Genomic DNA, 27,730 nt, shown 5'->3' on the forward strand with positions numbered 1-27,730 from the left:
GCCCCCAACGTCGGTAGCGTTTGACGTCACTTCTGGTGATGTCGCGGCGGCGCACGCGCGCTGCGCGCGCACGCACACACACATGCGGACTGCTCCCGGACGGGACGCAGACTCCCCCGCCGGTGAGTGAAAATTATTTGGCAACCCTAGTTCAGTAGGCTACAGAAGGACAGAACAGCAGGAAACTCCTGCTCTGTGAAATCTACAAATGGTTAGGCAGAGAACATGCACTCTTTCTTTCTGTCAAAGAATTTTTTAAAAACTGTTTTCTGAAAGTCACCTGAAAACAATTGTTCAAAGTGATTTCTATACATACTTTGTTTTTTAAAAAAAGGAAAGGAAAGGGGAGGATTTACAAAAGATACTAAAACCATCTCATTAACAAACTACAGAGAGCAACAATTGTTTTAGAGGAGAATATTTCTTACCCAGTTATTCAGTGGGCTCCATTCAGAGGGGACCTCTGGTTTGTGTGAAAAGGGAAATGGTCTTGGATTCCACAAAAGTTCAAAGGAAAAGTTGTACTCCCACAAGGGAGGTATTTAAATACAGGAAGAAAGGTCTAACTTCCAGGAAACTAAGATAGTTATATAAAACTTTATTAATACACATTGTTGCTGAAAGAAATCTCCAAGACAAACCTCTCACACTTAAGACCTGAGTCTCTAAGAAAATAAGCTTCAACTCTGTTGCCTGTTCAAAATATTATAATTTGTATAAAGAACAAAATTTACCTCAGGTTCTCATTTCCTGCCCATTCCCAACCCAACTGAGCCTGTTTAATAAAATTGAACTTTACTTTGTGTCAAGTGTCATTTCCAAAGGGATATGTAAGAGGGTTTCTGATTAGGTACCATAAATATCTGGCCTGGGCAAAAGCCAAATAACTTCTCTATCACAGGGTGGGACATGCAGAGATTTATATTTATACTACTAAAATGTGCTACTAAGAGGCTGCTCAGTCGGAGTGAGGAGGAAGCATTTTGGTGGGGAAATCTGCCTCACGGTGTGGAAGAAGCAGAAGTCCCTCATAACACCAAACCCCAAAACTGTGGGTGATCCTACTGAGGGGCCTTATATTATTAAAGCAGCATAGGGAAGAGAACAGAATCCTTGTGCACCATGTGTCAGCTCTGAAGGGGACCCAAAATTATGAAGAAAGAAAATGAGAGAGTGATTGTAAACACAAATAAACAACTATATTGAATACAAAATAAAGTAAAAAGAATAAAAATATAAACAACCTACACTGGACACATAACCACACATGCGCACACATACACCAACAAGAGAGCACACTTATAGAAGATAGGCGGGAGGAAATTCAGAAGTTTTTGGGAAGGGACATATGACCTGAAATCCTGGGCTTGAGGTCCGGCGAGGTCCAAGGGCAAACACAGCTGAGGTCCAAGGAGCAGAGCGAGAATCCAGCTAAGCAGAAAAAAGTCAGTGAAGTGCAGCAGGGGTTCTCCACAGGAAACAATAATTGTGACCAGCAGAGCTCTGGACCAGGGATCTGTTTGCTATGGCAGGTGAGATTTGGTCCATCCTGGCTTTGGATTCGGTCAAGATAAAGAAAAATTGAATCTCACTGGCTGGTTTAAAGTTAACTGGTTTCAAACTTTGGCAGGAAAAAGTGGGAGAAATAGCTTGATTAGGCTATTATGAGCCAAATCTGCATGGGCACAAAGAGCCTGGGTGATGCAACATGATAACATACTTTAACCAGGTTGCAGTGAACCAGATCTTCATTGACACAAAAGTTTGGGTGAATCGAGATAGCTTCTGAATCATGATGGAGCATAAATTACTGACTTGAGTGCCCTTCTTGAGTGAGTAAAAAAAGGAAAACGAGGAACTGGGCATCGGTAAATGAAATAGCAAATTTCCTTGGGCTGTGCAGGCCAAGATATTCCAGTGTTGAAAAGTATTTTGTTATTGAGAATGATTTTACCCCGCACTGGGGGAGAGTGCACTTAATCAGTTTCTAATGCCAGCACACCCTTCTTGTTCTTCCCTGGAATTTTTCAATGTCATGGCTGTATCCACGTTCGTTTATGAGACTCTCCAAGTTTCAGATCTCCTTGACGCTTAGGCTGTAAAAGGGAGTGCCTATTAAAACAGCTAAAGGAGAACTTCAGTAACCAAGGGGGTCTCGGCTGGAGAAAAGGGTGGTGTCCTCACAAGTTCTACACCTCTCTTTATTTTTCTCTGTATTCTGTTGCATAGGAAAGACTAGAACTATTTTAAGATAACCTTACTCTCTCATCTGAATCTGAATTCAAGAGAATTTCATTTACTAATACATTCTAGTTCAGCTGTTTCATGCTGGAACTTCCCTTTGAAGTCTTTTTGTAGAAATATGATTAGTTTGAGGTTAGCAGAAAAACTTCTTGAATTGAAATGTCCCAGGAGATATTTCAATGGCCCAGGAGAACATCAATCTAGTATATAATAATGTCTTTTAATTATTATTTTTGCATCAACCATATTACCCTCAGATGTAGCCAATAAGATCATTAGATTGTTCTGCATACTGGATTCACTGTTTGCTTTAAAATATAGGTTGTATGCAAGTTAAACTTTTTATATGAGATGAAATCCTCAAGTGATATCTGATAGCTTTTGAAGCAGCCAGCCTTTGAAGTCAGGGGGACATGTCAAGGAATATTATAGTATCTTTCTTGCTAAGCTAGGCTCAAGCACTGGTTGCTTTAATTTTAAAAAATCAGGGTTATGCAACTGCAAGTGGTTATTCACGTATTGCTATTAAGTATGGTCTTGGTTCTGACCATTCTGCTAAGCCTCTTGTTAACAGAACCTATGAAATGTTTGCAGTTTTGTAAAGGTCACATCCAAATGCACATCCAAATAAGAAAGTATAGAAATAGAGTTGCCATGCATGCCGTGGCCTAGCAACTGGCAGGAGATGGGGAAGATGAAAACTTACAGGGGTTTTTTTTTGGGGGGGGGGATGATCATTGTTCCTGCCGTGATGACTCAACTTCTCATGCAACCTGGAAGTGACATCATTGCACTAGAAGAAATACTTTATCTAGAGTGTTGCCCTAGCGCAATGACATCATTTTCAGGTTGCTCCAGAGGTTCTGTCATCACATCAGTGACAACTATTGCGCCCCGCCATTTTGTCAGCCACTTTGTTCTCACCACTCAGCTGAGCAGTGGTGGGCAGCAGCATCTGAGGACAGGAGATCTCCCATTGTAAGTGGGAACATGGTAAGCCTCTATAGAAAACTAGGCACCATTAAACATCGAGTGGGGAAGGCATTCCTCAGCTGAGGTGCCAACACTGCAAAAGCCCTCTCTCTGGTCATGAGCAGGCTTGACATGCCGACCCTAACTGGTGTTCAGTTTGTTCAGTAGGGAGAATGGGAAGGGAGACTAACTCTTAAAGGTGATCCCCAGTTTTTAAACTGTAGTCCTCAAGGAGCAGAGCTGGGCCTACTTGAATAACTTTTCATGTTGGTACTATACTTTGGGTGTTAACAGTCAGCCTGAACTTCTGTCAGTGATAACTTTTGATACTATGCTTTGGGTGTTGTTAACAGTCAGCCTGAACTTCTGTCAGTGTTGGGCATGTTGTGTAGAACTACTGTATATTTTAGGTAGAATAATAAGTAATCTTAAAAAATGGAAGTACTTAGGCATAATTTATTTCTTCTTTCTTGGTTTACTTTCAGAAAAATTGCATGCATTCAGAAATCCTTCAGACAGTTATAACTGTAAATCTTGTGTGTATAAACTCAGTGTTGTTCTCTCTGTTTTGTCATAGTGACATATGTTGTGTATTTGGTCCCACACAGAGCAGAAATTTTTTCAAGCTTTATTAACTACACAAATCATGTGTGAACCCTGAAGCTAAGCAAAATAATGAAAACCCACTGTCATTTCAAAGATTCGTTATCAGTAGCTTTGTAAAATTTGTGTCCAAACAAGCAGTCAGAAATACCTTAAGTAGCAATAATGTTCCCACCACCTCTGATAAAAATATATGTATGCAAACAGAAGATTGTATTCCTTGTAACTGTGTTGTAGAAGGCACACTGCACCAGCTGCTATTTTATAATGATACTGATGGGGATTGTAGAAACATGTATATTCACCAGATTCAGTTTAATTCTCTGCTTTGCAGAATTCAGTTTTTGTTCTTGCACATGGCTTGGAGTATCATAGGAGATGCTGTGACTGGTGTCAGCATGTATAGGCCCTGCTGTTTGAATGGTGGTACATCATGCCTAAAGTTCTTTTGTTCCAGGAAGTGTTTGCATCAGTAATAGAAGGATGAGGCATACATGCAGGCCAATTCCACATTACCACTTTTGGAGTACAGAAAGCCCCACTGGGTTTAAGTCCCTGTGGATGTGTGTGAAAAGGCACTTCTTCACAGGCTGTGTATACTCTACTATTGGCATTTCTGCTGTGGTGAAATCTCAAGAAAAATACCATTACTATCATGGAAATCTTGCCGGCCACATATATAGGGATGCGGCTCCCATACACTACACTTCCATGCAAATGTCTGGAAGTCTGAGACCTGCCATGTGCACTACTGAGGCATTTGCACTGGTGTTATTATGTGTGAACCATGCTTTAGAGAAGTGTGGGATGTTGGGAGTAGGTCAGATGTCCCTAGACCCAGGCATATCCTTGTCCTTATAGTTTTATGATCGAGAGAGAAAGGGTAAAGTTCATGGCAAAACCTGATTTCTGAAAAATCTAAAAGAGAAGGACTCTTTGAAGAAGAAAAATGTAAACCACTTGACTTTTACAATCTATTTTTACATTTGTGCTAAAATAAGTACATGTATAAAACCGAGACAACCAACTTTCTCACCAGCTTCTACAGTGCACGGTAAAATATTGCTCCAATTCTGTAAACAGATTCAGGTGGGTAGCCGTGCTGGTTTGAAGCAACAGAACAAAGCTTGAGTCCAGTGGCACCTTTAAGACCCACAAAGTTTTATTCAAGGAATAAGCTTCCATGTGCAAGCATACTTCTTCAGATACAGTGGAACAGAATTTCCTCAACCATTATGCATAGGAGGGAGGGTAGTTGCCAGGAAGGGCCAATTAGAGTCAAGACAGAGACAGAAACAAAATTGGAAATTACCAGTCCATACATATAGGTGAGCAGTAAATTATCATACAGCATAATGAGGTAGAGGGTGAGCAGTAAATTATACAGCATAATGGAGATGTTAACAGATTCAAGGATCTTTTACTTGTACATAACAACTCATGATATATGACAAACCTGATGAATCTATATTTCCCCCCTACGCTTTCTTCCTTCTTGCATCCCACCTTTTTAAAAACGAAAATAATAAAAAATTAAAAGATTTAAGGATCAAACAGGAATAATAAGCTTAGTTTACATCGTTATGTTCCAATTCTGTATAGATTATCGTTGTTGGTCTCTAAGGTGCTACTGACTCAAATCTAGTTGTTCTGCTGCAGACCAGAGGCTACCCTCTGAAATGCAGTCATCAGATATGCATGGTTAACCTCTGGACATATGTGGGTAACTTTTGTAGCATCATTCTTCAGGCAGTGGCCAAGGGCCTGGGAATGGTCAACTTCATAATAAAGTCTTCTGGAGAGTTGGCATATCAGTTTTTTTAAATAAATATCATATACAAAATCCAAAGAAGAATTGTGTTCCTAAAATTTAGAATCTTATTTTTTAAAAAACCTAAAAACATTTTTGGTGGGGCCACCAGTGACAAATAGAATTTTGGAAATTATTGCTCTAGAAACAAATGTGCTCCCCATTTTTTAAAAATAAATTAGTATCATATACAAAATCCAAAGGAGAATTGTGTTCCTAAAATTTAGAATCTTGTTTTTTTTCAAACCTAAAAACATTTTTGGTGGGGCCACCAGCGACAAATAGAATTTTGGAAATTATTGCTCTAGAAACGAATGTGCTCCCCTTGAGAAGAGAGAGATTGATATAAACTCTTTTTACATGTCATTTGTTTCAGGAGTACATATTAATGTTGTACAGGAATTGACTGGCAAGCTTATGCCCAGATGTTATCCTCCCACTATTACTCTGATCTGCAGCTCTTTCAGAATTGATGGAGTTTTATCATTTCTGTCTGATTTGTGCTGCACCAGCCTCCTAGAAGCTGACCGGGTGGAAAAATCTACCTGTGATCAAACAGCATGGGATTCCCGTTTTTGTTGGAAGAGTTCAGTTACTTTATGCATATATTAGTTGTTAATGGCTTACAAACCTTGAATAAATATTCAAAACTGTAAACTCTCGCATTTAAACTACCAGATAAAATATATTTGTCCAATCTAAATGTTTCTCTGTGAAACCATCTTTTGTACCATATTTGTGTTTCAGCAGCATTTTTTATTTGAAATATATAGATTACATAAGTGATATAAATATGCATGAGAGAGAGAGAGACTGCTGTGGCCTCAATGAATGTAAATGTGATATGAAATAAGGCATATGAATGACACCTAAATAATCGTAGATTTTATGTGGACTCCAAGTCATCATAGGCAACGTCTGACAGTCGCATCTTCAGTGTGTTCTAGAAAAAGTAAAATGATATTTTGTATTATATTTTGTAGCCCTCCACTGTGGATGATAGACGAGGCAGTCGTCCAAGATCTATGGTTAGATCATTCACAATGCCTTCTTCCTCAAGGCCACTGTCTATTGCATCTGTTTCCTCAATTTCATCTGACAGCACACCTTCTAGACCTGGCTCTGATGGGTAAGGATGCAGACTTCAGGTTCCACGGCATGGTTGGAAGGCTACGCCGTGCAGTAACCTTGCTGAAGCTAACTAGGTCCTGGTCTAGTCAGTGCCTGGATCAGGCACCTCCTGAGGAACCCTGTGTCCACCATGTATGAGTTCCATTAAGAGAAGAAAGCTATGATATGAATGCAATAAAAATAAATGAAAATAGCTAATTGAATAAATGCTTTAGCCAGAGGTAGACAACTGTTTTCTCACAAGTGCCGAAAACCTATCGCGTTGCTCCTAAAAGATGTTGGTGTGCTAGAAAAACAGGTTGGAGAGGCAAGGGGCTGTGGCTCAGTGGTAGAGCATATGCTTGGCGTGAAGGAGGTCCCTGTTCAATCCCCGGTATGTCCCGTTAAAACATCTGGCAACAGGTGATGTGAAAGACCTCTGCCTGAGACCTTGGAGAACCACTGCCAGTCTGAGTAGACAATACTGACTTTGATGGACCAAGGGTCTGATTCAGTATAAGGCAGTTTCATATGTTCATGTGTGCACTTGGACGGATGCTGGGTGACCAAGATGGCATTGCTGCCAGCTTCCCAGGGGCTTGTCTTGAGCAAAGAGCTGGCTTTGCATGCCAAGCAAAAGAGTCTTGTATGGTGCTGTCCATTGTGCATGCCTAGGAGCTTGCCCTCCCCTGTGTTCATGTCTCGCTGGTTCTCAAAATTTCCCTTTTCTTAATATTTAGGATAGCCAATGAGAGATAACTATACATATGCACCTGCATAACACAAAACCTTAAAACATGTGTGACCTTTGGGAGATTGTCTTTGTCCCAAGTGTTAAAATTTGCACATGGATTCTTGTGTCTGGGTGGTGGCACTTAAAATCCTTAGCCTTGAGGCTTTTACTAATTTGGCACCCTTATTTCTTTATTAAATGTATCAAAATTAAGGATTCCTTGAGGCCAGTTAACCAATTTCACCTCAGGTCTCAGACTTATTAAGACACTCATTCCTAAATCCTTGCAGTTCTTGACTGGTGCTAGTTACAGTGTTAATGCTTAACGATTGCTTCATAACTCTGGCCTTTCTGACATTTGCAGGCAGGGATCAGGGTCCTCACTGCTTACTGCTGCTCCACAGAGTTGGTGTTCTAACGGTCCTGTCCTAAGCAGAGTTTTCAACGTTTCAAGCCCACTGATTTCAGTGGACTTAGAAGAGTGTAACTCTGCCTCGTATGGCAATGCAAGAGGCTCTGAGAGGTCATATGTCTGGAAAGCATCCTCTGAAGTAAAAACTAAACTCCCATAGCCCATTAGCAGTATTCGTCCAGTTTCATGTTCTGTACGTATCACAACAACTGATGGATGAAAGGATTTGGGCTATGGAAGCTCGCTGGGTGACCTTGAGCGTGAAGTAAAAACTAAAATCACATAGCCCATTCACAGTATTCGTCCAGTTTCATGTTCTGTACATATCACAACAACTGATGGATAAAAGGATTTGGGCTATGGAAGCTCGCTGGGTGACCTTGAGCCAACCATTTGCTCTCAGCCTAACCAACCTCACAGGGTTGTCGTTGTGGATAAAATGGAGAGGAGAATGATGTAAGCTGCTTTTGGTCCCCATTGGTGAGAAAGGCAGGGTATAAATGAATTAAATAGAAAACAGAGAAATTCTCTGTTGTGCCTGCACTGCAGTGGCCATTCATGGTGCAACAGTGGTGGCATTAGTCGCTTCCCTAAGGGGTAAGTTACATGATGGCCAAATGGGGGGAGGGAGGAAGCCTCACTTGTCCTCTGCAGCATACATCCCCTTAAAGAGACCAGTGTGTCCTACCTCTGGAGTTGTGGGGTGACCTCCTGGAACTATTTGTAGGGCAGAGGGCTGCCGCTGTAATTGGATGCTGAGGAGGGTTAGGGCTGGCATGGGTGGGTGTGCTGATTGGGTGCATGCTTGATTGGTATCCTGAGCTGTTTTGGTTCCCATGGGTGTGGCCACCACTGTGTGGAGAGCACTGAATTAGGAGTTACCGTGACCACCAATGGGCTGTGCGGGCATTTTTGCCGGTGCAATTTTGCACCTTTTATGGGGAGTGCTATCACTCTGAAAATGCTTTGGGAGCCACCTAACTGGTGCCACACCCCCTGGAACACCCACATTTATGCCACTGCAGGGGTTTGCGCCATCATTCCACCAGCATGTGGCTGCATTGCAGCTGTGCCAGTGGAAGTGCATGGCACAGCACCACTCATGCCCTGCACCAGCGTAAATGCCCCTTACACCGGTGTAATTCAGACTTATGCCAGCATGGTGGTCAGTCAGCTCCCTGTGCCAATTGCACCCCCTTAGGATTGTGCTGTAAATGTAGGTGTATGAAAGAACTGTGCAGATATGGTTGTAAGTTTGTGGGAGGATCTGCTCTTACCTATACTGATCATATACATATCTGCTGTCTCTGCCACATAATATGTACACATATTTACAAGTACAGGCATTTAATAGCTGTACTGTTTTCATTAGTATTTCTAAACATATCCAACTTTCCTGTAGCACTTGACATGAATGATCACACTAGTCCTTATAACAGCCCTGCACAGTAGGCCAGTATTAATATCCCGCTAGTTCAGATAGGAGATTGAGACTAGGACCACTTGGGGAGTTTGTGAAGATTTGAACCAGTCATCTCCTGGATCCAAGCTCTCTCTCTTAGCTGCTAAGTTACATACTCACTATGTATGTTATAAACTGCCATTACATCAAATTAGGCAAACAGATGTTCTTTAGAGTGTTTTTTGAACAGTAAACTTTAATCATTAACAGACATAGGGAATTAGTATCGTAATAAATCTGCCACATGTTTAGGAATTGCCGGTGGCTGTTCCATAATAGGCTCATCTGCAAACTTTAGCACAAGAAAGCTGGACACTGATTGGCTGTTCCTTTTCCCCATTCGTATTATTAAGTTTGCTAAGCTGATAAAGGAATGATGCACTAAGTTATGCTGTGGTTACAAAATGTAAATGGCATTTTTGACATCAATATATTAGTCATCTTAGTAAATATGAATGTCTTTCAGGTTTGTGCTTGAGCCCCTTCTGCCAAAGAAAATGCATTCTAGATCACAAGATAAGTTGGACAAGGATGACCCAGATAAAGATAAGAAGGAGAAGAAGAAAGAAAAGAGAAACAGCAAACACCAAGAGATATTTGAAAAAGAATTTAAATCGACAGATATTTCTCTGCAACAGTCTGAAGCAGTGATCCTTTCAGAAACGGTAATGATAACTGAGCCATACTTAGTTGTGAGCAAGAGCTTTTGTGTACCTGAACTCAATGGATAGTGAGAACAGTTGTACTGTGTTTGACATAATACTGCAGCATTCGCATAGGAATTCATATAGGAGCATTTCAGGAATCCCAGCACATGCATGTTGCTCTTCAAGGAGGACCTATCTTAACTACGGACGATTATTTATTCAAGTGGTCATTCATTGTAGTGGTCATAAGCAGTTGATCGACCAGTTGTCTATATTGTCCTGTTCAAGTAGAAAGGAGAATTTTATCACACGTCAGGTGGAAGAGCTTGATGAACTGCTCATGTGTACACACCCAACAATGAAGGTATGTGCAGGATGCAGAGGTGCTTTACTCAGGATCCGATGCACGTTTCAGGCCTACCATAACAGTGGAACTCTTGACCCAACCTAAAGTGAAAATTGGCTGTTATACATAGTTAGCAGAAAGCAGAGCACAGTCTACTGTTTCTGCCAGTGCAGTTACTGCGGATTCATATGTTCAGGCTGACCATATACCAAATGAAGACATTTGATAAGACAAGTTAAACACAGAGTTTTTCTGAAAGAATTCAAAAGTATCTAAGCAATTTTTATGAACATTTTTCCTTATCTGTGGTCTCAAACAACCTTTCTAAACTCTAGTCTGGATCAAGTTATGTCTAATGTGCAATTGATTTATTCATCACTAACATGGTTTGTTTTGAATATTACTTATAATCGATCTCATTGCTACAATGATAATGTGAACTGAGTCTGAGAGCCAGTGACTTGCCCAAGATGCTCAGATAGTGCTGCTGCCTTATCTGGGAGGTGTTGTTGGCAAAGTGATGTGTCTGTTGCCATTTTGGTTATTTCCATACATGCAGTTCAAAATTCTGGAAGTGGCACTGAGTTGGAGCTAAGGATTTGAACCTGGGTACCTTATTGCTACCTTCGTATTGGCTCCATGGATATCTTAAGATTGATTCACTTTTCCATGTTCGTCCTTCCATAAGGAAGAATAGCCACATATTTGTTTAATGTAAATGCACAGACAGTTTGTATCTGTGGTCATTAATCTGTGATTGCACACTCATCCATGCAAGTCATCGCTGTATGTTAGTCAATATGGTGGGCAGTCATATGTTAACAAGCTCTTAGACTCTTTCTTTTTCAGGTAAATATCACATAATAGCTTTTAAATGAGAAAAAAAGACTATAAGGTAGCATGCACCCTCTGCAACTAGAAAAGTGGAGGGATATTACAGGCTATGTGAATGCTTCAGTTTGCTTCCAAAGTGGAAGGTGATTACCATGGAGAGCAGCCATGGTTCAATGGTGAATCATCTTCTTGGAATGCTGAAGGTCCCAGGTTCAATACCTGGCATCTCCAGTTAAAAGGATGAAGTCGGAGGTAATATGGAAGACCTCTGCCTCAGACCCTGAAGAACTGCTGCCAGTCAAAGTAGACAATACTAACCTTGGTAGACCAGTAGTCTGACTCAGTATAAGGCAGCTTCATGTATTCATGCTACCACAGACTTGGGGCGGGGGGAGGATTATGATTGTTAACAGCTTACTTAGCTTTATATAGGTAGGTCTGGATATGATAATGATGTGTGACTTTGATGGAGGAATGCATGGTTAAGAATGTAAATATCTATTAATAACCACATTTTAAAACTCAGCCTCAATCCATATGGAGAATTTTGTGGGCTGATACCTTGAGGAAGAGGTTTTTTTCCTAAGTAGGAGGTTCTACTTCAAAGGGAAGTTTCAGTGGGCCCAGGAGGTGGATTTAGTGCTCCTGTACCTTCACATTTACAACATTGCATAAGAAGAAACTTACCTTATCAAGCAAACTCTTGACTAGTGACTGGACTTCATTCAGTATAATTGCTGGACACTGTAACAGCAGAGATTTTGCCCAAAATGGAAATGGGCTTTTATTTAGACTAACTGAATATGCTATAGGCACACAGTTCACTGCTAAATGTGTGCTTGATCCATAAAGCCAGGAGTCACATGTCAAATTTTCTTTCTAAATTATACCTTGGTGGGAAACCTTGAAATGAATTACGTACCATACTACAGGAGATTCTCAGATCAGAACTACTTTTCTGCATACTGCTCTTAGAATCATTGGGCCACACAGAGTCAAAATTTGATGTTAACCATGAACAAAATACCTATAATTTACTTGCTAAACATTTCAGAACCTTGGATGCTCATATACAGATATCGTAAGAATACTTATTTTTCTAAAACCCTCTCCCCACACAAACTTTTTATCATGATAAAAAGCCATGAAGACTTTTAGGTATAATATTTCTATGAGAAAAGAAATTTCCAATTTAAGGAGAACAAATACAATGGCCAGGTTAACTTTTAATTGCTTTGAAGTTAAAAGGTGGCATATTTCTTCTGACATTCAGCAGAATGAAAATACTTCAAAAAGGTTGATTAATCGAACTGCTTTTATAGATATTTCCTAATGTCTTTGGCAACTACAGTGATATAATTCCAAAGAACTTGAGACAAAAGTGCAACTTTAAATGATCATATTTGGAAGAACATGTTTTGTAAAAGATCTGTTCCTTCCAACAGGTCATTTACAACAGCCAGAGTAGAACATGCAGTGTGTTTACTACACCCCTTGTTTTCAACAAATGTGGAGTCTGGTTTACCACATGGTTCTGTATCCACATAAACATCCATATGCAGATATGCAGATACTTAATGAACTGAAGGCTAGTGATCAAAACCTGACATATATATCTAGATCAGGTTGGATACAGACTACATTTTCCAGTGTCAGATTGGAACTTTCCCATCCTACTGCACTCTACTGAGACAAGGGACCCTGAGAAATGACATGAGGGGGTCAGCAGTGGAAAGGAGGAATCTGTAGAAATTGCCAGTTTAGTCTAGATCCCAAAGAATTTAGTTTGCTATGAAGGGCTGTATGTACATTTTTATACAAGCATATGTCCATTGTATGTCCAATATAAAGAAGAAAGGTATAACTATCATCTGAGGGCTCATGTGACATTCCTTTTATTGTTAAAAAAATCTAAAATAAGAATATCCTTCAGTATGAGAGGCACTAATGGCCTTAATGCCATTCAAACTGAAGGATATTCTTATTTTAGATTTTTTAAAAATAAAGGGAATGTCCTATGAGCCCTCAGATGATAGTTATAACTTTATTTAAGGCATTTACTAATGCTTTAAATACATACAAGTTGCTCCTTTGCCTTTTTCTTTTGGCCCCAGTCCTCTTCCTCTGCAGGTTGAACGTGCAATACTGGAGTTGCAGTCAGCAGCATATAAATGGTAAATAAGAACTGGGTAACAATGACATGGAAGGTCCATTTTGAATAAATGACTGTGACAGCAATGCCAGTTTTGGAAAATATCCTAAAGTGAAAAGTCTTAACTGCATGGAACCTAAATTTTGAGTTCAAAATGTCACTGCACAGGGTCTGTAGTGCTCATGTGACACAGAAAGTAATGTGACAAATTTCACTTACATGTCCCATTGTTTTGGAGCATGACTAACTTTGTGAGTGCTTTAACTCTTGTAAAATGGAGATTTTTAAAAAATAGTATACAATAATAATTTCTGTGTATTGGCAAAGCCATATATTCTCTCTGTTCTAAGGGGAAGAGTGGTTGTACTGTATAGGGAGAAGTAAGATTGCAGCCACACATCTCCAGCAACATCTTTGCACACCAACTCCCCATGCAATTCTCCACCTCGAAAACTGACAGGCATCTGAGCAAACATGGCATAGTCAAAGTGTCCAGTTCTCTTGGGAGAACGCCTGCTGTGTGAAAAGGCAAGCTGCAGCATCCTATTTGTGAAGCTACATCTCTCTTTACTTTGCATTTTTTCTACCAGAAAGGCCAATAAGAGATGGTGGGATGTCTATTTGTCTACTTATCTATGTGTTTGGTTTTTTTCTAAATCTTCTAAATCTTATCCTCCAGGGAGCTCAGGGCAGTGTTCATGTTTCTCTCTTCTTCCTTTTATCTCCACAACAACCCTGTAAGGCTGAGATTGTGTGACTGGTCCCAGGTCACCTGGTGAGTTTCATGGAAGTGGGGTATTCAACCCAGGTCTTCCGTATTCTAGATCAGTACTCTTACCTCTACACTACACTGGATCCTAAGTTTCTAAGTGGGGATGACTACCCTTAGGCCTCTTTCTCCATTTTCTCTTTCCAACAGGCAATGATTAGTAGATAGTCCACTCAATGTATTTTTTCTGAGCTCTTTTTCAGTAAGGGTAGGGTACAAATCTTCATAAATGTACTTTAAATTGTTATAGAATAATTCTGTTATTAAAAACATGTGTTAATAAAGTTTTTCTAGCTATGCACTTGGTACATTACCATACTAATTTAAATGGGTGATCAAAAACAAAGACATTGTACATTTTATAAAGAGAAAATTGATCCTAATTAAATGGTTCTTGTATGCTTTTGATCTGCTCCACAAAGATAATTAAAATACTTCAGTATTTTACTATTATCAGTAATGGTTCTTTAGATTCCATTTGTCTTTTTCTAAGTAGCAGAAAATTTCCTTGATACAACCTCTTGTACTTAATTTGTTCATTCCAGAGCATTTTGCTCAGACAAACTCTGGTGCTGAGTGTTTAACAGAACACTCAGATGCGAATGTCAAACATCAGAATAATAGGCTGCACATTTTATTGATTAAATGACAGTCACTGTTAATGGGTACTGATTCTGTTTTCATTACACTAAAAAGTTATATTTTCATTCTAGATAGTCTCTTAGACCTATATAACTCAGGAAAGTGTTCTCTGAGGAGAATAATAATTAACCTTATTACCCCTGAATCATACATGATAGGTCAAAAAAACCCTACAAAAAACCGAACATTGAACTAAAAAGCAGCTCTACAATAAAGGGTGTTTTGTAGCTTTTTATGCCCAATGGATCCAGTCACTATTTGTCATCCCAATCTACCTCACAGGTTGTTGTAAGGATAAAATGGGATGGCATTCACATATGCTGCTCTAGACTGCTTTGTGGAAGGATGTGTCACAAATATAAGAGGGGTTTAAAAGACCTAACATCCCCATGGTTTTGTAAAAGAGATCACCATGAGGACATGACTTAGTGACAGAGCATCTGCATACAGAAGGTCCCAGGTTCTATCCCCAGAATCTCCAGTAGAAAAGATTAGGTAGTTGTTGATACAAAAGAGCTCCAACTGAGACTCTGGCGAGATGCTGCTAGTTAGAGTAAACAATAATAACCTCAATAGACCAATGGTTTGATACAGTGTTAGGCAGCTCCATGTATTTATTGTATGCTTCATAGGTTTCACTATAGGCTTGCAAGTCTGAATATTTAGCGTTACTGACAGTGTGCTGAGACATTTGGTGAATGGCCCTACCTCCAGCTTGGTGGAACTCTCTACCAAGCGAGATCCAGGCCTTGCAGGACTTGATACAGTTCTGCAGGGCTTGTAAAACAGAGATTTTCTGCCAGGCCTATGCTGAGGACAGTGATGATATCTAACAAGGCTGATTTCCTCCTTTTCCCTTTTCCTTACGTCTTCCTTTCCTCCCCTCCCATACTGTCAGGAAATGAGGCACTATTTTGCTCTTTTTAAGTGTCATCTTATTCAATTGTTGTAAATTTTGGAGTTGTTTTCAATTTTTGTTATCCACCCTGATCCCTGCTTTTGTAGGGCAGGGCAGGTTATAAATCTTAGAATTCCCAATGGGCACTTCTCTTCAGCTAGGCATTAACAGTACAGATATGCCATGGTAGCTCACCATTTAGAATATCCCAAATCTACCAGTTTGCTGATATCATACTTCTGTTTAAATAATTAAAAGGCCAGCCTTCATCTACTTAACTTTAGAACAGCAAATGTGAAGGTATACAAGTCTAGTCCCTCGTCAAAAGTATGCTTGCATGTTTACTTCTGAGTGGTTCACACACTCCTGTTCATTGCTTGATGGCTTGAATATGTGGTGAAGCTTCACAGCTCTAGCATCACTGTTGTATCATTTTGAATTATCAGAGATACAGTATTCTTCACTTGAATCAATTCACATATTTAGTTGGGAGCTATCAAGTATTTTTTGAGGCAATGCAGGCTGAGCTCTCTGTAGCACCCCCCACCCCCAATGTCAGCAGCAAAAGAAGCTTCAATAGAGCCCTCCCCCTCTGACCCCTAAGCTGCTTGTTCCTCTGCTTGAAATAAATAAAGACCAACAGAAGTAGACTGCTGAATACAGAAAGACCTCTTTTTTGCTGCTTCAACTATGGAGGAATGGGTCAAATATCTCTTTGCTCCTGTTGGTTTACCTGGCAATAGAACAGAGCAGAGCCAACGTTTCTAGCCCTTCATCCTTGCTTAATTCAAAATATGTCCCCTGTTTAAAATTAGTTACCAGCCAGGGATCTATGGAATGATTTTCCTTGGCTCAGAGATTCAATAAAATCACTCACTAATCTAAAGTAAGTATCTAGCGCTGCATAGTTGTGCAGTGTTTTATTAGATGAAAAATTCCCAGCACTCAAACGGCAATATATCTCTACTGTGGAAATAAGGTTATTTCCCCTAACTAACAGGGCCATTAGCACTGTCCAAAATATGGTTGCACGAATGTCACAAGTATCTATGGAATAGCTGTTGCAGCAAGTTCAGGTTTGTCAGGCTGGCTCTCAAAAGGTTTATTGGCCTAAATTTGAATTAAAGCCAAATTGTCTCAGTGCTGAATCTGAACTGGACCTCCCCCACCAGCATAATTGTTTTATTTCCTGACCTGTAGGACACAATATAGACTAATGGCTGCTTGGGGAACAAGTTACAGAATGAGAGGCATCAGAGGCATTCCATCTAATACCTGCGTATGCACAGTTTAGATATGTCCAGGATAAGGGGCCACTGACAGTGTTTTGCTGTAGCTCTCAAATAACCCCTTGACAGTCGAGGTAAGGATTAAAGAGGAGGAGGGTGGGTAGGCCTCAGAATGCGGGGCTGTTTGGAGGGATTATGTCACCCCTACATCCCTTTAAGTGAGCTGGCTTTTCTAACTTTCCTCCAGCAAGTAGGGCTCTCTATCGCTATCTCACCCAGGCCAGATGCCTCCTCTCTTCTCTTTTATCCCCTCCTCACTCCCTCTCCGCCCCTTCTCAGTGGGCCCCACCTAAAGCCACGGACACTGAAGCTGCCCCTTCCGTTCCTGCCCTCCTGGTGCCTGTTGGGCCTGCCGGTCACGCCTCGTGGTGCGCGTGCCCCAGCCGCTGCCCAGCTGGGCCAGGGCCTCGTGCACCCAGAGGCACCTGTGCCATGCCTGGGGAGGGCAGCCCACTGGGCTTGTTGCTGGGCTTGTGTGCATACATCCCTCCATTCTCTTGTGGAGAGCATGAGGCGTTATCACCCAACACATATATGCTGGGATTCTAAATCTGCAATAAACTCTGGTTTAGAAACTAGATTTAGGGAGGTGGCTAAATCTGGTTAAGCCATGCACCTGCACTCGTATATCATGGAAGGATACGGTCTGTGCATGGGTGAACACATGATGTTGATTTATAGTAAATCAGATTATTGGTCATCAGTGTCTTATTGTCTACCCAGACTGGTAACAACTCTCTAGAGTCTCAGGTGGAGCTCTTTCACATAACCTACTACCTGACTGCTTTAACTGGAGATGCCAGGGAATGAACCTGTGATATCCTGCAAGCCCAGCAAATGCTCTGTCCCTGAGCCATAGCCCTTGGGTTGTGCGGGAGGGGAAGGTACACATGTGAGCCCAGCATCAAGGTGGGTCCATGTACATTCCGGCTTGATGTGATATCTGTGCAGTCTAAGTCTGCACACTTTTGCAGAATTATAGACTGAAAGGTGTCCTTTAGGTAGACAAAAGATCTATACGGTACCAAACATTCAAGCTACATCCTAGAAAAGGGGCTAGTTAACCCTGTATTTTGTTGAAAACAAATCAAACTAGCCCATGGAAACTGACAGGGCAATCCTGTGCAGAGTCTAAGCCCGCAGATCTCAGTTAACTGGAGTAGCTCTTCATAGGATTGTGATGTTACAGATCTACTTATGTGAAAGGCAAAATGAACTAAAATTGTTTATCAAGTGAATAGATTACTGTCTCGCTCTAATAGGAATAGCATCTCAGAAGGGATGAGTCCTGCTATTCAATAAAGGAAAAAGATCTTAACTTCTTGTCTCTTCTGGAGGGGCTCAGCCCAGCTGCTCAGTTCATTTCCTGCCTTAAAAGGAGCACAAGCTTTAGTTAACTAGCTTCATGCTTTCACTTATCCCTTTGCCCTCTGTTTTAGTTCAGTTTCCAGTCTTCTCTCTTTACCTGTCTTCCCTGACTTCCAGGAGTCCATCAACACCTATCATTTATGAAGCTACATGTATACTCACTACTATAGGAGAAAAAAATTAGATCCAGTTACTCCCTTGATCCAACAGGTCTTTAGCTTTTACACGCAGGTTTGGAGCAGAAGCTAAGGACCCATCTGCTTCGTAGATAATTGGCTGCATTGGCAGTTAGCTGTTTTTCTCCATCAGGCAGATGGTCTTCCTTTGATGAGACATCCACACATAACCCACTTCCTCAGGCCAAACTACACACTTGTGTTTGCAGCCCCAGCACCAAGAGGAGGGGTGAGGCGGGCATCCCAGCTAGAGTCCCTCCATCATCCCCAACTAACTACTAACCCTGTATACAGTTTGCTTTAAATAATACATGCTTACACATAGATTCCAGAAAAGTGGGAAAATAGGCCACTACTTTATTGATTACAGCTGTAGTATGCTTTGGCACAGCATGGGTGCCGGATCCCGTCCCTCGACTGGCCTCCTGCCAGTCGATAATTTGCTGTCCACCTGGGGATGACAGGTCTCTGAATACCACAAGGCGGACACTCCAAGGCGGTCTCCCCTGCCACCTGGGCATGAGGGTAATCCCTGGCCATGCCTCCGGGCTGGGCCCCTCGCGCCAAAATCCCATAAGGGGATCCCCAGTCTCAGGAAATGGGCACGCAGGCCAGCTTTCCTGATAATGGATCCGACCCCATTACCACCAAGCTGTGACAGAATAAAATAATGTGGGGGGGGGAAACGCATGCAACCCCCCTCCCCTTAACTGCACCTAATTAAAGGGATGGGAGGGTGGGCCAAGTCATCCGAAGCCAAGGAATGTCGGGCGGGATGGCACAGCCCCCTAAATACTGGCCGGGTGCTCCCGCCCCACCCAGATGCCCAGAACTCTGCTGATAGGGCCAGCAATGGTCAGGCAAGCCCCAGTTTCCCACATCTGGTGCTGGCCCGCCCCCTCCAGCAATCCCGCCCGCCATGGATACTGGCTCTCTTCCCCCCCTCGCAGTTCTGCAAACAGACCCCTGGGTGACTCAGGGGCCTGGCTTTCAAAGAGTTGCATCCAGAGAGAAAGGAGAGAAATAAAAAATAAAGGAGAGTCCAAATGGACTCCTAATACCACTGTAGCATTTTCCCCATTCAGAAATAACATGGGGGGGGGCTTACTTCCCTGTTTTTGTTACTCCATGTGCACAGAATACTCCATGTGTTGCAGCAAAAATAGGAAAATACCCCCACGGTGCTGTTTCAGTGTGGTAAAATGGTTGGGAGGGAGGGCAGGAGCCTTTCCTCCCACTGTAGCAGTGTTCTGAGCCTGTTTGAGCTCCTTTATTTTTTAAAAGCCATTCCTCATAGCTGCTATGAAGGTGTAGTTTGGCCCTCAGAAGAGTATCTCCTCTCAAGTCCCCCAGTAATTCACATTTCCATCATGCTTATTCCACATAATACTATCAAGCCGTTGGAGGTCTCCTGATTCCTGATTCTCAATGTGTGTTTTTTCTGAAAACAGTAACTTCCGTGAGTAGGGCATAGAGGTATTTTTAGCCAGGAGGGGACTTTGCATAAGGGGAATCATTCTGAGAACAGACTCAACCCAAGGTTAATTCTCACTTCCATCGATTGCAGGAAGTCAGTCCCCCCCTCTCCTGATCATACTAGGGGCAAATCTTGACATACTCTTGATCTCCCTAGGGCACAAAGGATCTACACCAAGAGAATAGAATCCATTAGGAGATCCAGCTACTAGTTCATTTTCTTTCATCCACCAATGCTGAACTATGATCTCACTGTTGCTTCTGTTGACCTTATATATGTTCTGTTTTCTCCTGCTTACTTGATTAAAATTGTAATCTAAACAGCTTTGGAAGATTTTGAACTGAGGAACTGTGACACCCACACACACACACACACCAGAGAGGCAGGAAGTGAAAGTTAATATCTGCCTCTTTGACCAAATGGTATGAGTAACACATCACTCTCTATACTTCATAGGAGAATGAACTCCCATAGATAAGTTATTTTTGGAAGTCCTATCTTTATAGTGCACGCTTTCTGCTACAGAACCCTGCCTCGGACCTACCAATACTGGTGATATGGAAGCCATGAGAGAGTACTAAATATGTGCCATTTATTCCTTGGATACTTTTTTGGGGGTAATGGGAATTATTTCAATATCTATGATTTTTTTTTAAACCCTCTTAAGAATAAACTATAGGTTGGGACTTTAAGAGCAAACAAATATCGATAGTTTTGGTGGTAATTAGATTTGTTCTGGTAGTATTTACCTCCATCAAAAAAAACAGGTTTAATAACTTGTGATTTGAACAAGAGAAATCAATGCTGTGTGTTTATTGGAGATAAAAATAGAATTATTAAAAAACAAGATTCATAGTATTTGTCTTTTAATTCTTCTTTCATAACAGAAAATAACTGAGATTAAAAAATAACTATGTCATGTTACTGCAGAAAACTAGAAAAGAAACTTCAAAATACTTTGAAAATTAACTGCAAGTTCCAGGGCACAAAAATAATGCTTAGGAAAGGACAAGCCAAGGATATTTGTTTGAGCACTACTGCATTGAAATGAAAACTTTTTTTTCTTATCGCTGTGATGTTACATTTTACATCTAGGAACACATTTATCACAAGGTCAACAGCTCAATAAGAAATGTTTCCTGCTTAATGTATCCGGCTACGTTGCAAGAGCAAGTGATATATCCTCATGCTAACTGCTCTTTGTGTGCAAGGTAGACTTCAAATTGGTTCAACTTTTTTCTTTTCAATACAATGCAGATCAGTCCTCTGAGACCACAAAGACCAAAGAGCCAAGTGATTAATGTCATGGGAAGTGAAAAACGTCTTTCTGTTTCACCATCACCACCTTCTCAGCCTATCCCTCCACCAATCACTCCAAGGGCCAAGCTTTCTTTCAGTCTGCAGTCCAGTAAGTCTCTTTATAAAACTGTGATTTCTGATATCGTGCCCAACCAAATTATAGTCACTGTGTGATATGTCCAATGCCTTGTGCCCAGCTGAGTAATTAGCTCAGCAAGAGACTTTTTTCAGGGTGTGTCCTTCTGAGTAAAAAGTTTGGTCCATTGGAACAAGACCTCCTTACTTAGAAAATGAAGTGAAGGATCCAACTTGTTTTGTATAGTGATTCCTATAGCATCTATTGTATGGCATTTTATACTAGACAGCTAAGCAGAAGTCTTCACAAAAAGTCTGCTGAATGAAATAATTTCACAACACCTTAAGTAAAATAATTAGTGTATGCAATCTCTTTTTTTTAAGTAGATTGTTACTGCCTTAAAGTTGCAGACTAATACAGAATAAGATTATGAGCCCCAACAAATGTGCATAAATAGTGGCAGTAAACAGACTTACAGATAAATTAGTGATTGATATTAGGGGTATTGTAACAGGGTGTGATGGATAGCACAGAAAAGCAGGTTTTTTAGGATGCTGCTTGGTACAGGGAGTCAGGGAGGTTAGGAGTTAATCTTCCCTAGCATATCATATCAATCATATCATATCATCTATATATCTAATAGAGCTTTGTGGCCCCTATCTGCGGATAGCTAAATCCACGGATTAGGGCCACCTAACGCTAAACAAGTTTTCCTGCAAACTTGGGCAGACACCCCAGATTTGCATACATGGGGGGGGTTTACATTCCCCCCAAAACATGTAGAGCTGGTGGCAGGGGATGTAGCTGTGGTGGCAGATGCCAAGAGGCTCGCCAGTCATTTGCAGTAGATTAGGGTCCTTCTCCAGGGAACCATTCCATAATGTAGTCCCATAATCAATATAAGCTTTTTGCTTCTTTAGGTTGTATCTTCTTGAGATCTTAACATATCATCTGACTGCATGAATCTATTAATTCTTTCCTATTCTTACTACGAGGCAGAAAATAAGAACAGATCAGTTGGCAGGTGACAGTGAACTATCCATTTTTAAATGTTAATTGTACTTGTGGAGGCTCAGAACACTTTTTCATAGCCTAGGTAATCTTGCTATGATTCTGTTTAAAAAAAACCAAACAAACAAGTGCAGAATGTGGTAGGTTCCTAGTGTAACAAGCATTTCTTCACAAAATAGTTTGTGACAAATTCAATCCCGAACCTGGCAGAATTTTTGACTTTTTAAAATTAAAAATAGCTTATAGGCATTCTTTTTTAAAAGAAGCAGTATAATTTATGTTTATGGCTATCCAGACAGGGTGGGTGGACATCTAAAAATAGCAGCCCTACAACAGGGTGTGTTTTGAACCATACTGAGACATCATCTTATTTTGCACTAAGTTTAGAAAAATATTATTTTATGTTTTTCTCCCTAAATAGCTTATTTATTCAAACAACTAGTGGCTTTTAATTTAATATAATTATGGTAATTTTCAAACTTTTCATTAACGATATGTGGCTAATTATAAAATTCATTTCTGCATTGAATTACTGAAAGGCTTTATGCAGAAGAGTAAATAAAGTTGTGTTCCATTATATTGTGATATATCTTAGAAAATAAACTTTTAACATCATTGGATTTTCAGTATTGACTAAGGAGGAATGAGCTACAAGATTTGGAATGAGCTGTGAATATTAAGTAGACACATATCACAAAAGGAACAATCTGGCACAACTTTCTTATTAGGAATGCTTGGGGACAGGAGAGATTGCTGATGGCAAGCATTACTTTTAATGCTGCAAGTTAAATATCTCAATACAGGGATTTCTTTCTGATACGTAGATCTCCCCAGTCTCCTTGAACACCATTTAGGAATAATGGAGGGGAATCAGCTGTTTCCCCTTCCCCACACACAAACGCAGGGTCTCTTTGACCACATGTGAACATTGCTCAGGGGCACCTCCATTTCTTCTGATACGCTGCTCTTGTTTGCCATTTATTGTTGAATGTAGTATCCAAGATATGATATTTAAAATTTGTTGTGAATTGTTGTGCATGCATACACCCAGGCTAAAAATGTACCACTGTCAACATGCACATTTCAAAATAAATGCCTCATTTGAAATAATGGCATTTGAGAAAGTACTACTTAATGGAAACAAAGAAATATCTGTCACCACTGGTCCATTGTTGATTTGCTGTAACACAGTGATTCTAGGTTCGACCCAACAGAACAGGTTGTGAAAAGGGTTGGTGAAGGGAATCTTCCCTGCCTTGCCCTCCCCTAGCAGCCCTGAAAAATTATCTAGTGACTATTGCTAGATCCTCATCAACAAAATGCTCCACCACGCTTGGCCTCTTTTCCTCTCTTCCACTGGTGGAGAGTTTGGTCCACTGTTGATCTTGGTCTACCAAGGAAGAGGCATTCCATTCTGTTCCATTCGCCATCCTCACTGGTGCTATTTGTTGTTGGTGTATTTTGTTTATGAGTCCCCTGATCCCCTGCAAAAGATTTTTGAACATGCATATAGCCAAGGAAAAGTAAAGTAGAAAAGATCCACTCCTTGATCTCCTTTATCCATCTTTTCCAACTCTCTCACTGTTTTGAGTCCATTAGATGTTACTTGATAAGACCCTTTATTTTTCAGGCAGCAAATTACTGTTGTTGGGTCACTAGATGCAACTGTATGTTCTTTTAATTAATATTAGAACATGAAAATTGCTATGAATTTGAAGATTGGCTTAAATGGCCCATTTGTTATAAAAGTTGTATTTGTTTGCAGGTCTAGAACTAAATGGCATGAATAGTTTGGAAATGACAGACATTCCTCCTCCGTTGCCTGTGAAAGGTAGTGTGGCAGATTATGGGTGTCTCACGGACAGCCAGGAATCCGTTAGCCCTGCCACATCTCCACCTGTACCACAGAGGGTAAGTTTTGCATCTAAATGGGAAAGTACCTTATTCTTTTAATAATATATAATGTGTATTGCTTTATTCAGCTATTGCTTTTGCAGAAAGTCCAAAGAGAAAATGGATAGAGACGTGCCAGAGGCCAACATCTACTGGTCCAAGTACCATTTCTGCCATATCATTCCTTCCATTTTGTCCTTTGGTCTAGCAAACAGGAAGTCAGTTGGTACTCCTCAGGCCTGGTGTCTCTGATTGCTGATCTCTTGTACTGTTACATGACAGAATTTTTCTTAGCACATGAAGGAATGGTGAACTTGTTCTAAATGACTTGTATGTGGACACAGATTCATTGTGTAGTGAAAGCTATATATAAAGCAAAGTATTGTTAGACAGGCTGATGGAGGCTGTTAAAAAGACAGAGGAGAGTCCCAGCAGCAACTTAGATTTTATGTTTTTCCAATCTTATTTCAGCAGAGGAAATAAAGTACATTTCAGACAACTCTAATGTATGAGTTTTGTTTCACAGGCATTCTCTCACAGTTTCCTGTGAGGCAAGCAATCCTGCTACTCTGCATAACAGAGCACTGAAATGTTTGAGCAAAATTTGGCTACTGATGCCTTAGAAAGTGTTGCTTATGTTCTTAGGTTATCTGTTTCTGACATGGTATTAAGCAATTCATACCATTAGAAGTTTAGACTTATGAAAGGAAGTAGAAATCTTTTGTTGTTGTGTGAATGTTGTTAGGTCTTGAAGAAAATAAAAAGACAGACATTGGAGACACTAAATACTGATATGCTGATAAACTTGAAGAGCAAAGATTAATTCCTACAGCAGACTGAGGTAGTGGGACTGCTGAGCTGAAACTCAGTGTCCCATTCAGAACTCTTCCGTTTCCCTTAATGATGACTTTCCCCTTTCATTTTACATATTTACAGCCAGTAAGCTGAGTTAGTGTGAGCTAGCTCACAGTTTTTTAGCCTCCGGCTCACACATGTTTGTCTTAGCTCAGGAAGGATGGCTCCAGAGCAAACTAATTCATGCAGTAGCCAAATCGCTCGCTCACAACTTTAATGCCAGTAGCTCAGAAATTAGAATTTTTGCTCACAAGACACCACAGCTTAGAGGGAGCATTGTTTACAGCATAACCAATTTAGCCAATTAACTAGTCTAAACTTTATTTTGTGGGAGGATTCAGGAGTTGTAAAACTAATGAGGTCAAATTGACGCAAAAGAACCTTTTTACAGATCAGCAGGTTCCTCTAAATTATTCATCTAGCTAAAACTTTAGGGTTGGATCCAGCCAGTTTTTCTGCTGGTGAAGAGCTCTCTTTGACCACAACAAAAAAAGAGGCCATGTTCGAGATCATGAGAGATGCATGTACAAAAGCCATGTGGAACAGGTTTCCCTATTATACTTATGATAATATGCAGGACTGGATAGATCTCTTGTCAGAATGCAACCTCATGGTGCTGTCAGACTTACAATTAAACATAATGGAAAGGAGTACTTTCACAAAACTGTGGCAGAAAAAAATGGCCATACCCTTTTAAGGTATAACTAGTCTATTTCCAAGCACAGTTCAAAGTGCTGGTTCTTAAACGAAGGCCCTAAAGTGCTTGGGACTGAGGTGATGGAAGGACTGCCTCCTTCCATACTGTCTAGCATGCCAGTTAAGATCCTTTCCCCAAGTCCTGTTCTCCTGCAGAGGTTTAGTGGGTGGCAGCCAGAGACACGGCTTTTTCAGTGGTGGTCCCTTGCCTTTATAATGCCCTTCTCCTTTAAAGGACACCCAGAACCTATTTTCCTGACCTTTAGGAACCAGACAAAAACATTACTGAGGAGTTCCATCTCTTTTTAAACCTGTGTTTATGGTCTACTTCTAAACTGAGGACTGTTTCATGGATAAAGTTTTAGGCTGCAGTGCTGGATATGGTTTAGTGCTGTTTTTACGTCCCAGTTTTATCTACATTGTTTATTTATAATGGCTTGTAATACCGATTAGTTCATAAATTATATTTATTATGTCTTTTATAGGTTTTTTATTTTTTTGTAATGTTGTTGAGAGGGTAAAAGGGATGAGGGGGAAACCATATATGCCGCCTTGAGTTCTTTGGAGAAAGAGTGGGATAGAAACATGACAAATAAAGTATTGGGATTGCAATTGCACATTGCAGTTGCCTCTTATTGTGTACGAGTTTTATTGATTCAAAAGTGGGGGAAAATAATCTTGTCTTGATAAGTTCCTCACAATTAATTGTGATATATGTGCATACATACTCAGTTTATATAAAGTTGAATAGCAAACTTTGTTTGGTGAAAGGTTTTCTTAATAGAGTATCTGAACGCAAAATAGGATATTAGGTTTCTTGCAAGATCAATTACATGAAGGAATTCCACAAGGCTTTCTCTGCTCTTTTACAGGCTCATACATATCATTGCATACAAAATCAGCTGCATGCTTAGCATACAAAATCAAAAAGAGAAACTAAAGAAAACAGACAATGGAGAATTTAAATTTATACTATTGGCTCTAACACTTACTAAGCACACAAATAATGGCTTGATTTCCATCATTTCAGCAGTAGATACAATGCTTGATGATGAATGTTTCATAGAGGAAGCAATGCATAATAAGTGAACTAATGCTGGCAAGAATAGCATATGATAGCTTCCCATATTTTTACCCCCATTCTAATGCTTTACTGAAACTGAATCAGTGTGTAAAAGAATTTTGCTCATAGCTAGCTTTAGAGGATTTGCATCTATGTACAATACTCTAGTAGAAGCTGTTACATGTACCCATGCATTGCCCACTCATTTGGTATTCCATGAATACATCCCCAGATTCACACAAAATCATATCGAAAGCTTTGTATACTATGAAGAATTCAAAATTTTATTGCTACGTTTTCTTGATGTATACGTTTGTCTTCTTCTGATCTCTCAAGAGGCAGTGAGGCAATATTAATCAGCATATGAATACGCTCAGGAAAAAGATATAGAGGGTGGTACAACCTAATCAGAGATGCAGTGTCGTTTGGCAACAAAAGTCTCCTTTTCACTATATAGAATATACATCCACTGGAGGATAAGAGAGGTGGTTACCCTCTGTAGCTTTCTGTACCTTTTCTATGAGAAAAGAAATTTGATGAAGAGAACATGTGTGACTCAACACCTTTGGCTGATGTCATATGGCAGAAATCCAAAGACAGACATGAAAACATCTCATTAAACTCATTCCTTGCTGCAGCTTTGGAGGTCTGGGACAGAAGACGACAGCTGCTGATACCCAACAATTCCAGGTTATCCTCGTTTCTTAATCAAGAATGGTTTATTCCAGGAAAAGATGCAAAAGCCTTTCAAAGTTGGAAACAAGCTGGTCTAACTCGTTTGATAGCTCTCAAGGAAAAAGGTATTCCACATACAAAAGCAGAGATAGAAGAAAAAATTGGAGAACAAATTCCCTGGTTCCGATACTTACAGGTCCAACATTTACTAAGAGAAA

At 40.4% G+C, this 27,730-nt stretch overlaps 1 protein-coding gene across 1 annotated transcript in view; it reads left to right on the plus strand.

The window, feature by feature from the left end:
• Positions 1-27,730, plus strand: part of LOC107106402 (dedicator of cytokinesis protein 1) — a 288,943-nt gene that overhangs the window by 247,164 nt on the left and 14,049 nt on the right. The window contains exons 22-25 of the mRNA XM_015406534.1: positions 6,613-6,758; positions 9,813-10,011; positions 21,202-21,352; positions 24,096-24,241. Of these exons, the coding sequence (XP_015262020.1) occupies positions 6,613-6,758; positions 9,813-10,011; positions 21,202-21,352; positions 24,096-24,241 (642 nt within the window). The remainder of the gene's footprint in view (positions 1-6,612; positions 6,759-9,812; positions 10,012-21,201; positions 21,353-24,095; positions 24,242-27,730) is intronic.

Source organism: Gekko japonicus, unplaced genomic scaffold, assembly GCF_001447785.1.
Source record: "Gekko japonicus isolate JY-2015 unplaced genomic scaffold, Gekko_japonicus_V1.1 scaffold23, whole genome shotgun sequence".
In the NCBI taxonomy this organism is placed as follows: Eukaryota; Metazoa; Chordata; class Lepidosauria; order Squamata; family Gekkonidae; genus Gekko; species Gekko japonicus.